The 20,718-nt window shown below is 36.9% G+C and overlaps 1 protein-coding gene and 1 long non-coding RNA gene across 2 annotated transcripts; one reads left to right on the forward strand and one right to left on the reverse strand.

Moving 5' to 3' along the window:
* Positions 1 to 261: 261 nt before the first annotated feature.
* LOC125252779 lies at positions 262 to 2,181 on the reverse strand. The gene is made up of 2 exons (XR_007181279.1): positions 2,080 to 2,181; positions 262 to 329 (listed from the first exon to the last, which is right to left on the reverse strand). It is a non-coding gene; the product is annotated as an uncharacterized LOC125252779 (long non-coding RNA).
* On the forward strand, positions 2,161 to 18,543 carry zgc:92275 (cholesterol 7-desaturase nvd). The gene is made up of 7 exons (XM_048166347.1): positions 2,161 to 2,725; positions 9,630 to 9,818; positions 11,472 to 11,650; positions 11,738 to 11,863; positions 13,516 to 13,635; positions 14,743 to 14,919; positions 18,187 to 18,543. Exons 1-7 carry the CDS (start codon positions 2,296 to 2,298, stop codon positions 18,346 to 18,348), a joined length of 1,383 nt encoding a protein of 460 aa, XP_048022304.1. The 5' UTR covers positions 2,161 to 2,295; the 3' UTR covers positions 18,349 to 18,543.
* Positions 18,544 to 20,718: the final 2,175 nt, after the last annotated feature.

Genomic DNA, 20,718 nt, shown 5'->3' on the forward strand with positions numbered 1-20,718 from the left:
ATCTTTTGTGCAAATCCAGCGTTGAATTGACCCTCGTTTGTAAGGCTTTGTTTCTAGAAATCCTGAAGACCTCGATTAGCTGGTTCAAGTGTGTTTAATTGCGGTTGAAACTGAAATCTGAGGGACAGTGGCACTCCAGGAACATTAATACATTAATATAGTTATCTAGAGATATTGTTGGTAAATGTGGAGACTGTTCCTTGGGAATGGTCACGTAACCCTCAACAACCAGTGCAATCACAGCATTAGATAGAACAAACATTGGCACTATCTTTACCCTTTATTACTGAATTCAGACAGGACATCACTGGAAAACAGGCCATGAGCAGCTGGAACAAAGAAAGAATATATATATTTAATATACTAAATACACTACATTTTATGTATTATATAGATGTATATATGTATTATGTGTGTGTATATATATATATATATATGTGTGTATATATATATATAAAACATTTAGGACAGCAAATCTGAGCTGATACTGTTTAACAAAGTAGGTAATGGAGCTGTAAACCCTAAAAGAGTTACAAATGCATGGGTTTGTGGATATATGTGGTGCGTTATTGACCTTCATGACTTGTTGGCTACTATGAGTCAGAAAGCACAGGATCAGCAGAATAAAATGTACAAAACTACTAAACACTACTAAAAATGAAACTCTTGATTAATTTGATCATATAATGATAAATGGATTAAACACATCTATAAATGTATTCGACTCATAAGTCAAAGGGGAAAGAATTGTAAATCCACCCATTCACTTGAGATTTTTTAAAGATTTTTTTGGGATTCTTACATTTCTATAAAGGACAACAGTAAAGCTGAGAGGACTCTCTGTAGTTTAAAACTATAATTGATGTTATATATTTTTGTAAGAGATATAGGTTATCTATTTGATTATTATGCATGTATGGATGTATATGATTAAACAGATAAAAAAAAAAAAAATCATTAAAAAAACAGGCCAAAACACTAAAACAGATGAGTGGGTGATTGTGCTCATGTGCACTGCTTCATGTTCTTTGCCTGTTTTTTTTTTTTTGTTGTTGTTTTTTTTAATTCTGTGATTTATTACTCACCCTCATGCCGTTCCACACCCGTAAGACCTTCGGTAATCTTCAGAACACAAATTAAGATATTTTAGTTTAAATCCGATAGCTCCGTGAGGCCTCAATAGGGAGCAATGACGCTTCCTCTCTCAAGATCCATTAATGTACTAAAAACATATTTAAATTGGTTCATGTGAGTACAGTGCTTCAATATTAATATTATAAAGCGACAAGAATATTTTTGGAGCGCCAAAAAAATAAAATAACGACTTATTTAGTGATGGCCGATTTCAAAACACTGCTTCAGGAAGCATCGGAGCACAGATGAATCAGTGTGTCGAATCTGCTGTTTGGAGCGCCAAAGTCACGTGATTTCAGCCGTTGGCAGTTTGACACGCGATCTGAATCATGATTCGATACACTGATTCATTGTGCTCTGATGCTTCATGAAGCAGTGTTTTGAAATCGGCCATCACTAAATAAGTCATTATTTTGTTTTTTTGGCGCTCCAAAAATATTCTCGTCGCTTTATAATATTAATATTGAACCACTGTACTCACATGAACCGATTTAAATATCTTTTTAGTACCTTTATGGATCTTGAGAGAGGAAGTGTCCATTGCTCCCTATGGAGGCCTCACGGAGCTATCGGATTTCAACTAAAATATCTTAATTTGTGTTCCGAAGATTAATAAAGGTCTTACGGGTGTGGAACGGCATGAGGGTGAGTAATAAATGACAGAATTTTCATTTTTGGGTGAACTAACCCTTTAAGTAAATAAAAGAATTCTGGGAACGATGTGTTCTTTACCCTGTTCCATAAAATGACAGTTAAAAATGAAAATGAAATGTGTAATGTAAAAATTTAAAATTTTTGCAGTTAGTAGGCTATAGGCCTATATTCCACATACCTTTCCTCGTTTTTAATAAACTGATCATCTAAACAAAAAACTGCCAATGCACTTTGCTCATGAAGTAAAAGTACAGTGTCGCACAGTACTTTTGCAGTACTTTGAAATCTCACCTGCATGTGGGCGTGGTCTCTGGATGTCAATCATGCGCCGCTTCACGTATCCACGGCGCTCCTGAACGCTATACAGACACATGCTGTGTGTGAGTGTGACCCCTAGAAAAAAAGCATGCATAAACAAACCCACCGCCTTCTGTCTGCATAGAAACTAAAATGGGAAGGAGGGATAATCGAGAGCACTGACTGTCAGTGTGTAACATCGCAGGTGTCATGGAGAATTCACGGGCATCACTGCTGTTCAAGGCGGCCGCGGTGGCCGCGATCGGTCTCACCGCCACTTTCGTCATGCTCGTCCAAGATCCATCAAACACGCTCTTCGGAGGTGGATACCCAGAACTGTGGCGGAGAACCGGACTGGCCGGAGCCCCTACACGGGCGGCAGCCTGCATCTTCGCGGGCGTGTTCCTTCTAGCGATGGGCTGGTTGTACAGACTGTTATTCGCTCCTTTGGAGCTGCTCCGCGGTGTGGATGAGGTGGGGTACATTGCGGAGGACGGACGCTCTCGTGCCCAGGCTGCCAACGAGGTGAGGCGGCGACGGAAAACTGGAGAATTACCGCCGGTTTATCCAAACGGCTGGTATCGGGTTTTAGACTCTCACATGCTGGAGAGAGGAGATGTGAAGAGTGTGACAGTGCTAGGTAGGTAATAACAACCGCCAAAGATGGTGAATAAAGCGCAGGTGAGGTAAAACGCATCACTGGAAATGTCCCACAGATTTATTTATCCTTTTTTGCAGCAGTTAAAGTGTCATGGGATCACAAACAGCCGTACAGAAGCGATATAAAACACATTATTGAATCAGAAAGTGGGGGATGAACATCATAAAACATCACGAGACGCGTATATTTTAATCTATGTACGCATGCGTCACAGAATGCGTTTTTGCGGAGAGCTTTTTAAAAGTTGATGTGGAAGCACAGCTGATATGTGTACTAGAAATTGTAACTATTAAGAAACAAATTTTTGATATCTGCAATTACCTTTCCATAGTTTTGACGCCCTGTTAACATTTAAAAACTTGTAAGAATTTATGATATCAAGAATTTGTGTTTGTGCTAGTGGAAATGTAATTCCTGATATCAAAAATTACTTTTGTTACTAGTAAAAATTCCATCAAGAATGATCCTTTTTAATTAGTGAAAATTGAATTGTAATATCTATATCAAAATATCATATTCCGAGAATCATTAAAAGTCAAAAGAGCTTGCCATAATATGCAGGGATGCCTGTTAGACACTTGACAGTTAAAAATGATTAATGAATTACAGACAGCCAGTGTTTCCCTATGAGGCTCTGCACATTTTCAGCCATGTGTCTTCCTTCCAGTGCTGCGCAGACGCAGATAACTGGGACTGAAATAGCTCTTCATTCACTCTTTTGTAGCCAGATGAATTTCCAGGTCACTTCAAGAACAGAAACGAAGTCATTTGTATCCTAACATTCCCATCTTGATATCAATAATGCAGCTATTTTGTCGCATAGCCTACAGTATGTTAGTTTTCCATGTCTGTTATTACACAAAAAAATGAGAGGTTGATTATTAATTTCCGTTTCATTTTTCCATTCTTTATGTCCCTGCAGTTCAGCATACATAGTGCTAGTATCTCTAAGGTCTTTTGTTGATTTAATTTGATTAAACGCACAACGATAAACTGTATACCTTGCATGAACTGCACGTCACTTAGTCCATAAATGTAAATACTTTATTTCTGGGCAGTGTGACATGCCTATACTTCATCTAAAACCTTTTACACAACAATTCCTATAGCTATACCATAAGTATTTATGGCATAAATACTCAACATTCAAAAGTTTAACATATTTTGGGTGATATTTCAGATTTCACAGACAGGATATTGTATACTGTATGTTGAAGCATTATATACTGTATGCAGCTGATATGAATTTTTTCGATCAGTTTCTGATGGAAAATCAACAAGGTTATTGAGATGATCAGGTTTCTGGGTAAGGTAGCATCTTATTGATTTCAGACAGGGTTGCGGATCATCTGTGAAACATAAAATCATTCCCCATCATTTTCATTATGCATTTGACATACTATAACCTCACAGGTTAAACTCTTGTATACGTGCAGCCCTGTCATTTCAAAGTCTTTGTCTTTTGTTACTCATCTTGGCTTTTTGTTATGTTTAAGTGTCTGTTGCTTAGCTGAGTTGTTGTAGGATGTCCTATCATGTGGCAGAGACCTTTGGGTTTTCAATGAAAACCAAACAAAACACCTTTGTAGTTTTGTCTTTGGGATACAAAGAAACACTGTTGTGCTTTTTGCAGCCTGGAGACCACTGAACCTGTGTGACCTTTGATTACTTTTACAAACCTGGCCGACTGTCACCACAAAAAAAATGTATAGATAAAAGATACTGTAAATGAAATGATACTGTAAAGATACTGTACATTAAAGATATGTCTCAGACCAAATTCAGTTAAAGGTGCCCTAGAATTAAATATTGAATTTATATTGGCATAGTTGAATAACAAGAGTTCAGTACATGGAAAAGACATACATTGAGTTTCAAACCCCATTGCTTCCTCCTTCTTATATAAATCTCATTTGTTTAAAAGACTTCCGGAAAACACGCGGATCTCAACATAACACCGACTGTTACGTAACAGTCGGGATCATTAATATGTATGACCCCAATATTTGCATATATGCCAGCCCATGTTCAAGGCATTAGACAAGGAAAGGCAGTATTAACGTCTGGATCTGTGCACAGACAAGGTAAGCCAGCAAGAACAACAGCGAAAAATGGCAGATGGAGCAATAATAACTGACATGATCCATGATAACATGATATTTTTAGTGATGTTTGTAAATTGTCTTTCTAAATGTTTCGTTAACATGTTGCTAATGTACTGTTAAATGTGGTTAAAGTTACCATCGTTTCTTACTGTATTCACGGAGACAAGAGAGCCGTTGCTATTTTCATTTTTAAACATGTGCAGTCTGTATAATGCATAAACACAACTTCATTCTTTATAAATCTCTCCAACAGTGTAGCATTAGCCGTTAGCCACAGAGCATATAGCCTCAAACTCATACAGAATCAAACGTAAACATCAAAATAAATACTTTACTAACATAATTCGAAGCATGCATACAGCATGCATGACGAACATCTTGTAAAGATCCATTTGAGGGTTATATTAGCTGTGTGAACTTTGTAAATGCGCTGTAATATAGTCGAGAGCTCGTGTGGCAGGGAGCACGTGATTTAAAGGGGCGGCGCTGCCAAAATCAGTGTATAGTTAATGATGCCCCAAAATAGGCAGTTAAAAAAATTTATAAAAAAAAAAATCTATGGGGTATTTTGAGCTGAAACTTCACAGACACATTCAGGAGACACCTTAGACTTATATTACATCTTGTGAAAAAGCATTCTTGGGCACCTTTAACTAATCCTCATTTTACCTCACTGTGAAGCACTCTGACTGAAATTTCAAGTATATTTTAAATATGCACTTGTAGTGTACTTTGTCTTAAAGGTATATTTTTTAAAACATGGTACTTGCTGATAATGAAAAGGCCAGTTTAAGAGAGTACACTTTCCTGATTATTTTTAACACACTTAAAGGGTTAGTTCACCAAAAATGAAAATTCTGTCATTAATTACTCACCCTCATGTCGTTCCACACCCTTAAGATCTTCATTCATCTTTGGAATACAAATTAAGATATTGTTGATGAAATCCGATGGCTCAGTGAGGCCTCCATTGCCAGCAATGTTACTGCACCTCTCAAGATCCATAAAGGTACTAAAAACATATTTGAAACAGTTCATGTGAGTTCAGTGGTTCTATCTTAATATTATAAAGCGATAAGAATACTTTTTGTGCACCAAAAAAACTAAATAACAAATTTTCAACTATCTATATGGGCCAATTTCAAAACACTTCTACATGAAGCTTCTGAGCTTTATGAATCTTTTGTTTCGAATTAATGATTCGGATCTCCTATCAAAGGGCTAAACTGCTGAAATTTTGGTACACAAAAAGTATTCTCGTCGCTTTATAATATTAAGATAGTACCACTGAACTCACATGAACTGTTTCAAATATGTTTTTAGTGCTTTTATGGATCTTGAGAGGTGCAGTAACATTGCTGGCAATGCAGGCCTCACTGAGCTATTGGATTTCATCAACAATATCTTAATTTGTGTTCCGAAGATGAACAAAGGCATAAAAACGGTATGTTTTTCCTTCCACTCAAAAATGGGCATTTACAACATGGTATAATAAATGATCTGTGGTTGTATTTTGAGCTTAAACTTCAAAGACACATTCTTGGACCCCTGAGACGTATATTATACTTATAGGTCCCCTTTAAAGGTGCCCTAGAACCAGTTTTTACAAGATGTAATATAAGTCTAAGGTGTCCCCTTAATGTGTCTGTGAAGTTTCAGCTCAAAATACCCCATAGATTTTTTTTAAATTAATTTTTTTAACTGCCTATTTTGGGGCATCATTAATTATGCACCGATTTAGGCTGCGGCCCCTTTAAATCTCGCACTCCCTGCCCCCGAGCTCTCGACTATAATACAGTGCATAAAGTTCACACAGCTAATATAACCCTCAAATGGATCTTTACAAGATGTTCGTCATTCATACTGCATGCATGCGTCGGATCATGTGAGTATTGTATTTATTTGGATGTTTACATTTGATTCTGAATGAGTTTGAGGCTGTGCTTCGTGGCTAAAGCTAACATTACACACTGTTGGAGAGATTTATAAAGAATGAAGTTGTGTTTATGAATTATACAGACTGCAAGTGTTTAAAAATGAAAATAGCAACGGCTCTTGTCTCCGTGAATACAGTAAGAAACTATGGTAACTTTAACCACATTTAACAGTACATTAGCAACATGCTAATGAAACATTTATAAAGACAATTTACAAATATCACTAAAAATATCATGTAATCATGGATCATGTCAGTTATTATTGCTCCATCTGCCATTTTTCGCTATTGTTCTTGCTTGCTTACCTAGTCTGATGATTCAGCTGTGCACAGATCCAGACGTTAATACTGGCTGCCCTTGTCTAATGCCTTGAACATGGGGAGGCATATGCAAATATCAGGCTCATACATATTAATGATCCCGACTGTTACGCAACAGTCGGTGTTATGTTGAGATTCGCCTGTTCTTCGGAGGTCTTTTAAACAAATGAGATTTACACAAGAAGGAGGAAACAATGGTGTTTGAGACTCACTGTATGTCATTTCCATGTACTGAACTCTTGTTATTCAACTATGCCAAGGTAAATTCAGTTTTTGATTCTAGGGCATCTTTAAAGATATCTGTGGTTATATGCTTTCTAGATGCTTGTTGCAAGCACACAGACTAAAAAGCAGCATCTTGGAAGTGGCACGGCTAAATTGGGTTTCCTTTAGTGATCTCAAAGGGCACAGCATTTAATTGCATGCAGTTACTGCTACAGCATACTTTAGTTAAATGGCCTATATCGGCTAGATGTCTTATAGGAATCATGTCAGATAACAGATAACTGATATGCTTACTCAGCTCAAACACACTGCTCTCTCTCTCTCTCTCTCTTTATTAACCTCTTCATATCGACTTGCTGTTTGTACTTCCTGTGTAGGACTGTACATATTTTAATGACAGAGTATTTTCACACATATTATTGATATCAATTGTGGCAGTCATGTTTGTTTGCTTCCACTACCTTTTTCCTTTGTGCAATTTTGTCATCTGAGTGTAGGAACTTTTTTCAGGGGCACTGCATTGCAGGCAAATAAAACCCCTCAGGTCAGCACAAAAGAAAGGGAGTTTTTTTCAGTCCTGTAGCTGTAGACCTGAGGAGAGAATGACTGTGTAAATCAGGATTTTACAGTCCTCAATGTTGCTACGCCTATTCCTGGTTATATAAAAACTGCCACTTGCCAGACAAACAATATAGGCCTAATTATTAACTGACACACTTTACTGTTTGTTTTTAATTAATTATTAACTTTCCCATTTGGCTTATGATATAGACTGTGATGTAATAGCAAAATCTAGACCAGTGTCAGACATCCTCATTGATGTGACATGAAATGTAATTTATTTTCTAATACTGCAAACCTCCGCCTTTTAGTTGTAAGCAAGCAGGCCAGCCCAGGTGAAAAAAAAGTATTATTATGAATCCAAAAGTTTTAATTATATTTTGCTATAGAAAGGTATTTTAAACTGTCAAAAGGTCATTCGGTTTAACCGTCCAATACAGCCATTTCATTTATGATTAAAATATCTTAACATTTAATAAATATATATATTTTTTATTCTGGCATGATTTTATAACATCATATATCAACATAGTGAAAAATAGTATTAAAATTATGTGTAGAAATCGTTGCTTTGTTATGAGAAAGAAAAATGAATTTCATTGATGTCATTCGGAGTAACCAATATAAAGGGACCATTTTGGATCAGGTCATGTGGTCAATATCATGTGACAGGATGTGACATCATTCAGACACCTGCAAAGGACCACATGGTCATGATGCAAAGTCACTAACTCCCTCTTAACTATTTAAAAAATTCATGTTTTCACTTGCTCATATCACTTGATCATTCGGTACAACCGCTATAAAACATGGAAAATGTTTTAATATTTTAAAAACTTGTACTAAATATAAAATGTTTGATTGTCCTTTTGCTAGCAATCTAGCTAGCTACCTAGATATCAGCCTGTTAGCATTGTTTGAAAATATTGTCATTCGGTATAACCAAAAGTGTCATTCGGTAAAACCGAAATTTTGGTTAAACCAAATGACTTATTTGGTGACAAATTTTGTCCATCTTGTAAAAAATTACAATTTGGATGCGGCTGGTCTGTGGCAATTACCCAATTTAAGCTTCAGTAAGTGATTTCTGAAAAACGCTGTTGAAAGTGGATCTTACTGAGCACCACAACAAAATTGTAGCCAATCAGCAGTAGGGGGTGTACATACTTTTGATGGGGGAGGAGAGAGAGTGAGCAAGATCGGGCAAGAGATTTAATATCAGAAATGCTTTCCAGCACTGGAGAGACCTAAGCTGGAAGGCCTGATAATGGATGCTGAGGTTGCGTTGGTTCTGCTCTGTATGTGACTAACATTGGTTTTGAGTGTGTACTGCTGACAACTAATAAAAACTCTTGCATGTATATACTTGTGTAGTGTACTTTATGTTCATTTTTTTTCTTCATTGTTGTTCATTCGTCATCTTTGCTTTATTTTTCGCAAAGCTTTTTTTGCTATGATAAAGAGACATCCACTATTGCATTGCCTGTTTGTGCATTTCGGGGGCAGAGCAATTAAGGATGGGTTTGGATGTTTGGCGTGATTTCAAATATCAACAATGTTCAACAACGATTTTCAGAAATCTGAGAACCTGCAGCAGTCACTTCGTTCTTTTTGTGAAAGACCATTACTGCCCTCTTCAGTTTATTGTAACCAATTGTGGCATACAATACTATTTTTATTGTTAAAGACTACAGCAAAATGAAAAAAAAAGACATTTAGTTGTATTTTTCTCCAGGACAGCAGGTGGCAGTGTTCCGTGGGCAGGATGGCAAAGCCTATGTGGTGGATGCTTACTGCCCCCACTTAGGTGCCAACCTGGCTGTGGGGGGCCGAGTCGTAGGGGGCTGCATTGAATGCCCCTTCCACGGGTGGCAGTTCCGTGGAGTCGATGGGAAATGTGTCAAGATTCCATATGCAGATAAAGGTAAGAAATCAAAAAAGAAATTAAGATGTGTTTTCTATGTTCTTGATTTCATGAATATTGTTTGTGTTGCATAAAACTTGTGTAAGTATAAGTGCAAATGATATGTACAAGTACTTTTTAGACATATACTACAATCAAAAAGTTTGGGCTCGGTAAGAATTGTTTAATGTTTTTGAAAGAAGTCTTGTATGCTTGCCATTTATTTGATTAAAGGTCCCGTTCTTTGTGATCCCATGTTTCAAACTTTAGTTAGTGTGTAATGTTGTTGTTAGAGTATAAATAAAATCTGTAAAATGTTAAAGCTCAAAGTTCAATGCCAAGCGAGATATTTTATTTAACAGAAGTCGCCTACATCGAACGGCCAGTTTGGACTACATCCCTCTACTTCCTTCTTTAATGACGTCACTAAAACAGTTTTTTGACTAACCTCCGCCCACAGGAATACACAAGAGTTGCGTTTGTAGAGTGTGTTTGTCGCCATGTCGTCGAAACGCTGTTATTTTCATCCCGCAGTCCAATCACCGGGTCTGATTCCGGCTCAAATTGATAGGGTAAAATTAAAGACATGTTTACAATAACACTGAGCGCGTGCATCTCCACGTTATGGTAAGAGGCGTGACTTTTCCGGGCACGGTGCGCTAAACTGCTGTCGAATCAAAACACAGGAACCGCTGGCACAATCAGAACTCGTTACGTTTTCTGAAGGAGGGACTTCATAGAACAAGGAAGTCATCAGCCCGTTTTTATGACAGTGGAAACAGCGGTATACAGATAAGTAAATTATGTGAAAAATACTGTGTTTTTTTACACGCTAAACATGAACACATGTTATATTGCACACTATAAACACAATCAAAGCTTCAAAAAAACATGAAAAACGGGACCTTTAAAATACAGTAAAAACTAATTTTTGTAAAATGTCATTACAATTAAAAATAACTTATCTATTGTCATATATTTTAAAATGTAATTTATTCCTGTGATGCAAAGCTGACTTTTCTGCATCATTACTCCAGTCTTAAGTGTCACATGATCCTTCTGAAATCATTCTAATATGCTGATTTGCTGTTCAGGGAAAATTTGTTATTGTTATTAATCTTGAAATCAGTTTTTTTCTTTTTTTTGTGGAAACTGCTAATTTTTTAAGGATTCTTTGATGAATAGAAAGTTCATTTGTAACATAAATACAAAGTTCTGTCATGAAACTCTAGATGGCGCAGGCTAATAGGTCCTTAACTCAATCTGCTTACAATCACATCATTCTCTACAGGGCACAGCTGATTGGTTCCTGCTGTATCAGTAGCCAATGAGCTCGCTGCTCAACCTTCAAATACTTGGTCAGCATTTGCTGTAGCAGTTGCAGAGCGCTTTCAGAAACCCTCCACCTTCCCCAGCTCCACCTGTATAGATCTGCTATGGGTAATTCATGTATTCTGTTGTACTTGCTCTGCAGCAGCAGCATAGCAGATCTATTCTGCTAAGACCAAACATCAGCATTGTCATATCCATTACCATGCCAAACACTCCTAGAGTTGTCATGACAGAAATGCATCCTTTGCTGAATGAAAGTATTAATTTCTTTAAAATAAAATAATACTGAGCCTAAAACATTTCACTGACAGTGTATTTGGCATTTGTTTGGATGTTTTTCAGTGCCTGAGTTTGCGAAGGTGCGGTGTTGGCCCAGCTGTGAGATCAATGGGCAGGTTCTGGTGTGGTTTCACTGTGACGGGCTCGAGCCCAGCTGGAGAGTGCCGGAACAGAGCGAGATCACCCGCGGGGAATGGGTGTACCGCGGTCGTACCGAACACTTTATTAATGCACACATTGAGGTGAGACAGCATATATGTGATTCATCTCATATGTGAATATTGGGTTTGTATAACAGTAATTTTAATTCACACTTTTGTCTCTCTCAGGAGATTCCAGAGAACGCTGCGGACATCGCACACTTGGCTCATTTGCACACTCCAGGTATCGTCAGTGGAGTTGATCTGCGCTATACTAACAGCAAGACCTGGGAGTTTATACGGCATGACTGGAAGGTTTGATTCCTCACATAGACATTCATCCTAGGGAGAAATGCCATTGTCAGCAGCAGTGTTATTTTAGCATCAGTGAAATACTATTATCATGTTTAATAATATTTCTAATTAGATTTTATTTTTATATTTTCACTTTAATTTTAGTTCAAGTATTTTTTGTCATTTTTATTATTTTTTTTATTATTATTATTATTTAATTTAAATTTTAGTTTATTTAGTTTTAGTTATTATAGTACTTAAAGTTAAACTAAATGAAAATGAGAAATGTCTTGGTTTTAGTTTAAGTTTTTTATATATATATTTTATTTAGTTACCATTTATTTTGTTTCAAGTAATGGAAAATGTTTTTATGGTTTTAGTTTTTGCTAACAGTAATAACCCTGGTCAACAGTTTTTATCTTGTTATGTAGAGGAGAACTAGGATACATGGTTGAATTAAAACGGATAACACTATCATAAAACCATAAAAATATAACAATATCTTGTAAGCTCCACTCTTCTGTAAAAACACCCTTCCTTATATGTCTATGTGTTTTGAGTTGGTACTTGATTAAAGGAGCCTTATAACTACACTTTTGTAGCATTTTATTCATATAATCCCATATATAATTTTGTACATATATAACTTTCCAGTTTTGTCACTGTACCTTTAAGAAAAAATATGAATATGTAAATTACTTACGTTATGAGTAGACTGGACCATTTTTATTTAAAAAGAGCTAGTTTAATACCGTTTTCCATTTCATCTTAAAGGGTTAGTTCACCCAAAAATGAAAATTCTGTCATTAATTACTCACCCTTGTGTCGTTCTACACCCGGAAGACAAATTAAGATATTTTTGATAAAATCCAATGGCTCAGTGAGGCCTGCATTGCCAGCAAGATAATTAACACTTTCAATATCCAGAAAGCTACTAAAGACATATTCAAAACAGTTCATGTGACTACAGTGGTTCATCCTTAATGTTATGAAGCGACGATAATACTTTTTGTGCGCCAAAAAAAACAAAATAACGACTTTATTCAACAATATCTAGTGATGGGCGATTTTAAAACACTGCTTCATGAAGCTTCAAAGCTTTACGAATCTTTTGTTTCGAATCAGTGAGCGTATATCAAACTGCCAAAGTCACGTGATTTCAGTAAACAAGGCTTTGTTACTTCATTAGAGTTTCAGGGGGGCGTGACTTTGGCAGTTTGATACGTGCTCTGAACCACTGATTCGAAACAAAAGATTTGTAAAGCTCTGAAGCTTCATGAAAAATCGTCCATCACTAGATATTATTGAATAAAGTCGCTATTTTGTTTTTTTGGCCCACAAAAAGTATTCTTGTCGCTTCATAACATTAAGATTGAACCACTGTAGTCACATGAACTGTTTTAAATATGTGTTAATTATCTTACTGTCAATGGAGGCCTCACTGAGCCATCAGATTTTATCAAAAATATCTTAATTTGTGTTCTGAAGATGAATGAACATCTTACGGGTGTGGAACGACATGAGAGTGAGTAATTAATGACAGAATTTTCATTTTTGGGTGAACTAACCCTTTAAAGGGATAGTTCACCCAAATGAGTTAAATTCTGTCATTATTTGCACCCCCTCATGATGTTCCACACCTGTAAGACTTGATTTGTTTGTGTATTTTCCAGGTGGAGTGGAAGCCTGAGCCCGAGCCAAACAAGCACTGCTCACAGATGTTGGTGAAACATGCTCTCACTGTGTTCGGTCGTCACTGGCCTCTTCTTGATTTGGACGTCATGGCCAGACAGGTAATGACTGGACCGTCAGCTAGAGGGCGTATGTGAGCCATGCAGACTGTGAGAAATGCCTGGAGACTGACTGATTAGAAGAATGGAAAGAAAGTCATGGATGATCTTGAACGCAACAGCAGTGTCTTGATCTCTGTGTTCTGTGGGTGGTTCGCTGTATTTTAAGCAGTTACGCGAGCGCATACAGAGCATGCATTTATATAAATTAAATATGTGTGTGTGTGTGTGTGAGATGCTGTTATTCATTGCTGTGGGATGTGTCAGATATACTAATGAGATGCTTTTGTTGTACAGTGATGTATGGCTGCGCTCAGTGCAGATCCTTTTCTTTATGAATCACATATTATGGGTTAAATAATTCAGATTCAGTGCTGCAAAAAATATTAAGCTTTTCTGTCCTTTTACAAATGTTTTGTAATACTTAATTATGGTTACACTTTAAAATTTGGTTTTGTTGTTTTTCATTACTAATTAATTTTTGTACATTATTTAATGTTAGATAATATTTATTAGATAGATGTATTATGTTTAATTATTATTTTATTTGTTCAATTATTAATATACTTTTCATATACATATATTTTTATGTATACTTAGCATATTTTTCATTGTCAATATATGTTTGTTCATATTACATTAGCTAATGGTAATGTACATGAAATTAACATTAAACAAAGTTAATTAATGCTCAAAAAATTTTGTTAATGTTAATATATAGAAGCCTATAGTAAAGTGTAACCTTTTCTTTGTTTTCGTGTCTATGTAGCAGTCCAAGTCTCAATGCCATAATTTTCCTTCATGGTCAGTTGTGCAACATTTTTCTTTTTGTGTTGTCTGAAAAGGAATAGTCTTGTCACCATAGTGACGGTGAATAATCCTAATGGTATGTGTGAAAACAGTTGTAATTCAAGGCTGTGCTTGGATCTTCACTTGAGGTTGAAGTTAAAAAGAGTCTGAATCCTTGAGGGTGGAAAGTGCTATAGGCGTGAGAAGCAAAATCTGGATAAGGGAAGATTTGTTATGATGTATGTCAGTTAATCAATTTGATCTGGTCTTACGCAGCAGAATGCTGCATAGATGACATGTCATTTACTTTCATGTTCGCAGGTGGGTCCAGGTGTGGTTTTCCTGCTCTTTGAACACCGTTTCTTGGGTCGGGGTGTGATGATGCACTGTGTTACCCCAGTTGAGCCATTACTGCAGTGTGTTTCACACACCATCTTCTACCAGAACACCATCCCTCCCCTGGTACCTAAGTTCATTCTTCGGGCAGAATGCATCCAGGTAACGTGAAGGGTCAACAAAGCAGACTTGAATTTTGGAAATGTGCATTAATTGGCAACATTGTTACATGTTGCATTCTGAAAAGTTTCTCATCCATACACTATCGTTCAAAAGTTTGGGGTCAGTAAGATTTTTTAAAATAATTTTTACTATTATTCGTCACCAAGGCTGCATTTATCTGTTGAAAAATAGAGTAAAAACAGTAATATTTTGAAACTGTTTTCAATTTTAATCTATTTTAAAATGTAATTTATTCCTGTGATGGCAAAACTAAATTTTCAGCATCATAGAGTGCCCCAGGGATGACGTGTTTTTGTTGGCCAACCCGGAAGTTAGCGGCGCACGGGTTCCCTCGGTTGAAAGCCTATGCATTTTTCCCATAGACTTTTGGAAAATCGCAGAAAATAAGCTCTGTGTTTAACAAAGGGTTATGACACTTACACGTTTTGTCTATCAAGATAATCTTTACAAGTTAACACAACATTTATAGATTTTGAAGCCTAAATAAAGTCGTCAGATATAAAAGGCTAACAGTAGGCTATAAACGGACTACAGCACACCATGGTCGCGGATCAACGTCATCACCACCAAACTTCCTCAAACTTTATTTAAAAAAGAACTTTATTTACAAACATGCTCGCTGATTATGGTCTGCGCTGTGTATGAATACTTATCCACTTTTTCATGAGAAATGTTGTCCAAATGTCTCGTTTTTAATGATGACGTCTAAAGTCCCCGCCAAAGGAAGTAGTCCCTTTTAGCAATTTGTTAGCAACCGCCGATTTTAAGACACAGTAAAAGTTTAAAAAATCACAAGCGGGTAATAACTGGTGTGTTTTATATCATAGATCAAAACGTGAAAATATTTAGAGGCTTTGTTAACCACAGACCAAATATTATTTCAGGCGATTTAGCAAAAACCCGTTCAAAAAACCCATAGACTTTACGGCGTTGGAACCGGAAGTCCAAAAATGCTAACTCGCTTCGGGTTTTGCCTACAAAAATGCGTCATCCCTGAGGCACTCTATTACACCAGTCTTTAGTGTCATGTGATCCTTCAGAAATCATTCTTTTTATGCTGATTTGTTGCTTAAAGGCACAATATGTAATATTTTTGGATTAAAACATTTACAAGAATGTTTAAATCCAGATAAATAAGCATTTAAACCAGGACACGGACCTTGTCCGTGCGTCACCTATCAATGACATCATAACGCGTTACCCTCAATTTTGGAAACACCAAAAATGCTTTAAAGGGATAGTTCACCCAAAAATGAAAATTTGATGTTTATCTGCTTACCCCCAGAGCATCCAAGATGTAGGTGTCTTTGTTTCTTCAGTAGAACACAAATGATGATTTTTAACTCCAACCGTTGCCGTCTGTCAGTCAAATAATGGGAGTGAATGGTCACACAATCTATAAGAGTCAATAAACATGCACAGACAAATCCAAATTAAACCCTGCGGCACGTGATGGCACATTGATGTCCTAAGACATCAATGTGCCGTCGATTTGTGCGAGAAAACGATCAGTATTTATATCATTTTGTCCAACTGCGTTCAGCATTCGCTTGGTGATGTCTGATCGTGCTTTGATAACGACAGTGATGTCTTGCGCATATACTTCAATGAGTGCTAGACATCACTTCCGTTATCAGAGCACGATCAGACCTCACCAAGCGAATGCTGAACGCAGTTGGACATAGTGGTGTTTTAGAGGTAAAAAATTATATAAATACTGTTCGGTTTCTTGCACAAACTGATCGTTTCGTGTCTTAGGACATCAATGTGTCGTCACGAGCCGCAGGGTTTAATCTGGATTCGTCTGTGCATGTTTATTAACTCATAGATTGTGTGACCATTCACTCTCATTATTTGACTGACAGACGGCAGTGGTTGCAGTTAAAAATCATCATTTGTGTTCTACTGAAGAAACAAAGTCACCTACATCTTGGATGCCCTGGGGGTAAGCAGATAAACATCAAATTTTCATTTTTGGGTGAACTATCCCTTTAATATATTATGTGTTTTATTAGACAGGTGAGCAACTGTATGGATACATTCATCGACAGAACACTAATCATTGTTATATAGCTCAACACAGTATGTCTTATTGTTTAAATCTCATTTTCTTGATTTACTGTGATTTACCATGTTTTACCATGCCTAATATTGATCTAGCTTACTGCAGTGTGCAACAAGAGTCTCATAGTAGCCGCTGAGCGAATGCACAGAGTAGCACTATAACAACTTTCAACACACAAATGTGATAAAACGGCACTGCGTTACCCCACACATTACTGGAAGAAGTGGAAGTGCTCGTCTGTGGCATTATAAAAGTTGCGCTGCTCTTGAGCCGCTTGTCACGATTGTCTCTCATTAGCAATCGCTCCCGTGTCCTCGTTCCGCTCCAACGGCTTTCAGCCTGCTTCATACTACAGTAATGTTAATAAATCTTTAATACATTAGCTCATCCATGAATATGATTTCTGCCCAAGTCTAGAGTCTGTAGATGTGAAGACAACAACTCCCATGATTCCGCGAAATCAAGGCGCCATCAAGCTATGCCTTGTTTTAAAATGACATATTGTGCCTTTAAGAAACATCTTATTATTCTTATTATTATCAATGTTGAAAACAGTTATGCTGTCTAATATGTTTGTGAAAACTAGATTCAGGATTCTTTGATCAAAATTAAAGGTGCTAAAGAGGATGTTTTGTTTTATACATTTTTGCAATATTACTTGAAACTGTCTTTACTAACTTATAAAAGACTATTTATTAGGTGCACTGAAAGGAATAATATTAATATACATCATCTGTGCACGAGGTAGGGCCTTAAAAACATCAGCCAATCACGATTGGCCCTCTGGCTTGTCAATCACTGCCGTGACGTTCCTTGTGAGACGTGCACGGCTGCGCTCTCCAGTAACTTTCCACACTCTACAGGCGCCACATGCAATGTTTTTGTCAGGAGACAGGAGTAACAACTGCAGATTATAGTCCGACATAATGAATCCAAAAAACATGACACAGCGAATGCCGGTGGTAAACACTCATGTTCCAATACGAGTGTTTACGAGTTTTGGGAGGCGTTCCTTTGAAATGTGTTGTGAAGGAGGGGGGTTGTTCTTACGCATGTGCTCATTTCAAAAACTCACTAACAGTCTTTGGATTCTCAGTCGACGAAAAAATCCTCTCTATCACCTTTAAGTTATTTTATGAATATATAAACTGATGGATCAACTGATGGTTTTGCTGTTACAGTTCGAACGAGATGTGATGATCTGGAACAACAAGACGTACATCTCCAAACCTATGCTTGTGAAGGAAGACTCAGCTATTCAGAAACACAGACGCTGGTTCAGTCAATTCTATAGCGACAACAGCCCGCGACTGCGCTACCAGCACGACACTCTGGACTTCTGAACATGAACTATGCTTCAACAGATATGGGTTGCTAAAAGGCCAATACCAATATTTTTTTAAACAAAACTGATATTTTGTTGATATTAAAAAAAAAATCATTATGCAAAAATGATAATTCTTTTTAACAAAACATTGTTTTAACCACCAACATATGCAAAGACAATAATAAAGCAAATGCAAAATAAAAGTGCAAAAGTTGTGTAAAAGTCCTTCTTTCATAAGGATTATTCGTCCTTGTTGAAGTGCCTCAGACATTCATCTGTCAGTAAATAATAGTTAATTTCAAACTACTGTGTTGCTGAACTTCCTGATTGCAGAATTATACACTACAGCTACTGCAATCTGGGTTGGGATTGGACTGTCTGAGAGTCCTGTAAGCTTCAGTAAGCAATAAGCCAAAGCCCACAATTGCCTGTCTTTGCAGAAGCGCCAGGTCTTGTGCACAAACCTGTGCACAATGTGAACTTGGATGCAAAAGGGAGATCCCAGAAGTTCTCTTAGATGTACCTTGAATAATGCATGAGTGTTGTTCTGCCCCCAGATAGAACTGTTTTATATTAAACGGCACATAGCTCACCAGACAGACAGGATGCCTAAAAAAAGAGGTGTTCTTTAACTTTTGTAAGCAATTTCCTGATGAATGATTAAAAAACCCTATGATAGAAACCTTCTTCAGGTTTCAAATTAAATGTTTATTCTCCAAGCTTGTTAATAGAAGTGCCTGCCATTATCCAATAGACCAAAACATACTGTTGAAATTAGTGTCCACTAAATAGCTGCCAAGTAGGTAGTGCAATTACTGGACATGTTGCTATCAATTACCATCAGTGATGGTTATCTGCTCAAAAGGGACATTGTGGCAGTGTAGTTCCAGTGCAGTTTATCTGATTCCATCCACTGTCTGTCTCATAATGCTAACTGGCATTAATGAATATGCTTGACCATGCTGATAGGATGTGTCTATGACATGCACCATATGTTAGGTCTTGCCCGGTTAATACATCCTGATTGTCATCTAGCGAGATGGGGCGATCATGCTGGGTGATTGCCCTAAACATATGCTGGTATGCAGATGTTTCACCCTCGTTAATTAAGCCTTCTGAACAGCTCATCTCCTGTCGCTCCTGCAGTGTCTTGTGTGTTTTGTGTGTTTGTGTTCAAAGAGCATGCATGGGTGTACAGACTGTTCCTCTGCAGTCTTTCTGTGCTGACTGGTGCAAAACAAGGGGAGGAAAATTATGACATACCCTGTGACAGCCTCTAGGGACTCTGAATGAGATGATCTGTGATTGAATAATGATTATTTTAGACTCTTATTTGGTTTAAACTGAATGAAATCATCATCGTTTGGTTATAGGGAAAATTAAATACAAATGATCACTTTATTTATTTACATTATTGACATAAAATGTCATATATATATATATATATATATATATATATATATATATATATATATATATATATATATATATATATATATATATATATATAATTAAAATATATGATTAAAATATTATTAATTTAAAATGATTGTTTTATTGTATCAAATGAATGCAATGTCAAAACATTATGACCATTTCAAAACACTGCTTTATGAAGCTTCGGAGCGTTATGAATCTTTTGTGTCGAATCAGCGGTTCGGAGAGCCAAAGTCACGTGATTTCAGCAGTTTGGCGGTTTGACACGTGATCTGAATCATGATTCGACACAAAAGATTCATAACGCTTCGAAGCTTCCTGAAGCAGTGTTTTGAAATCAGCCATCACTATGTACAAACCCGATTCCAAAAAATCTGGGACACTGTTCAAATTGTGAATAAAAAAGGAATGCAATAATTTACAAATCTCATAAACTTATATTTTATTCACGATAGAATATAGATAACATATCAAATGTTGAAAGTGAGACATTTTGAAATGTCATGCCAAATATTGGCTCATTTTGGATTTCATGAGAGCTACACATTCCAAAAAAGTTGGGACAGGTAGCAATAAGAGGCCAGAAAAGTTAAATGTACATGTAAGGAACAGCTGGAGGACAAATTTGCAATTTATTAGGTCAATCGGCAACATGATTGGGTATAAAAAGAGCCTCTCAGAGTGGCAGTGTCTCTCAGAAGTCAAGATGGGCAGAGGATCACCAATTCCCCCAATGCTGCGGTAAAAAAAAAAGGGGAGCAATATCAGAAAGGGGTTTTTCAGAGAAAAATTGCAAAGAGTTTGAAGTTATCATCATCTACAGTGCATAATATCATCCAAAGATTCAGAGAATCTGGAACAATCTCTGTGTGTAAGGGTCAAGGCCGGAAAACCATACTGGATGCCCGTGATGCCCTTAGACGGCACTGCATCACATACAGGAATGCTA

This window comes from Megalobrama amblycephala, linkage group LG18 (genome assembly GCF_018812025.1).
Source record: "Megalobrama amblycephala isolate DHTTF-2021 linkage group LG18, ASM1881202v1, whole genome shotgun sequence".
Lineage (NCBI taxonomy): Eukaryota > Metazoa > Chordata > Actinopteri > Cypriniformes > Xenocyprididae > Megalobrama > Megalobrama amblycephala.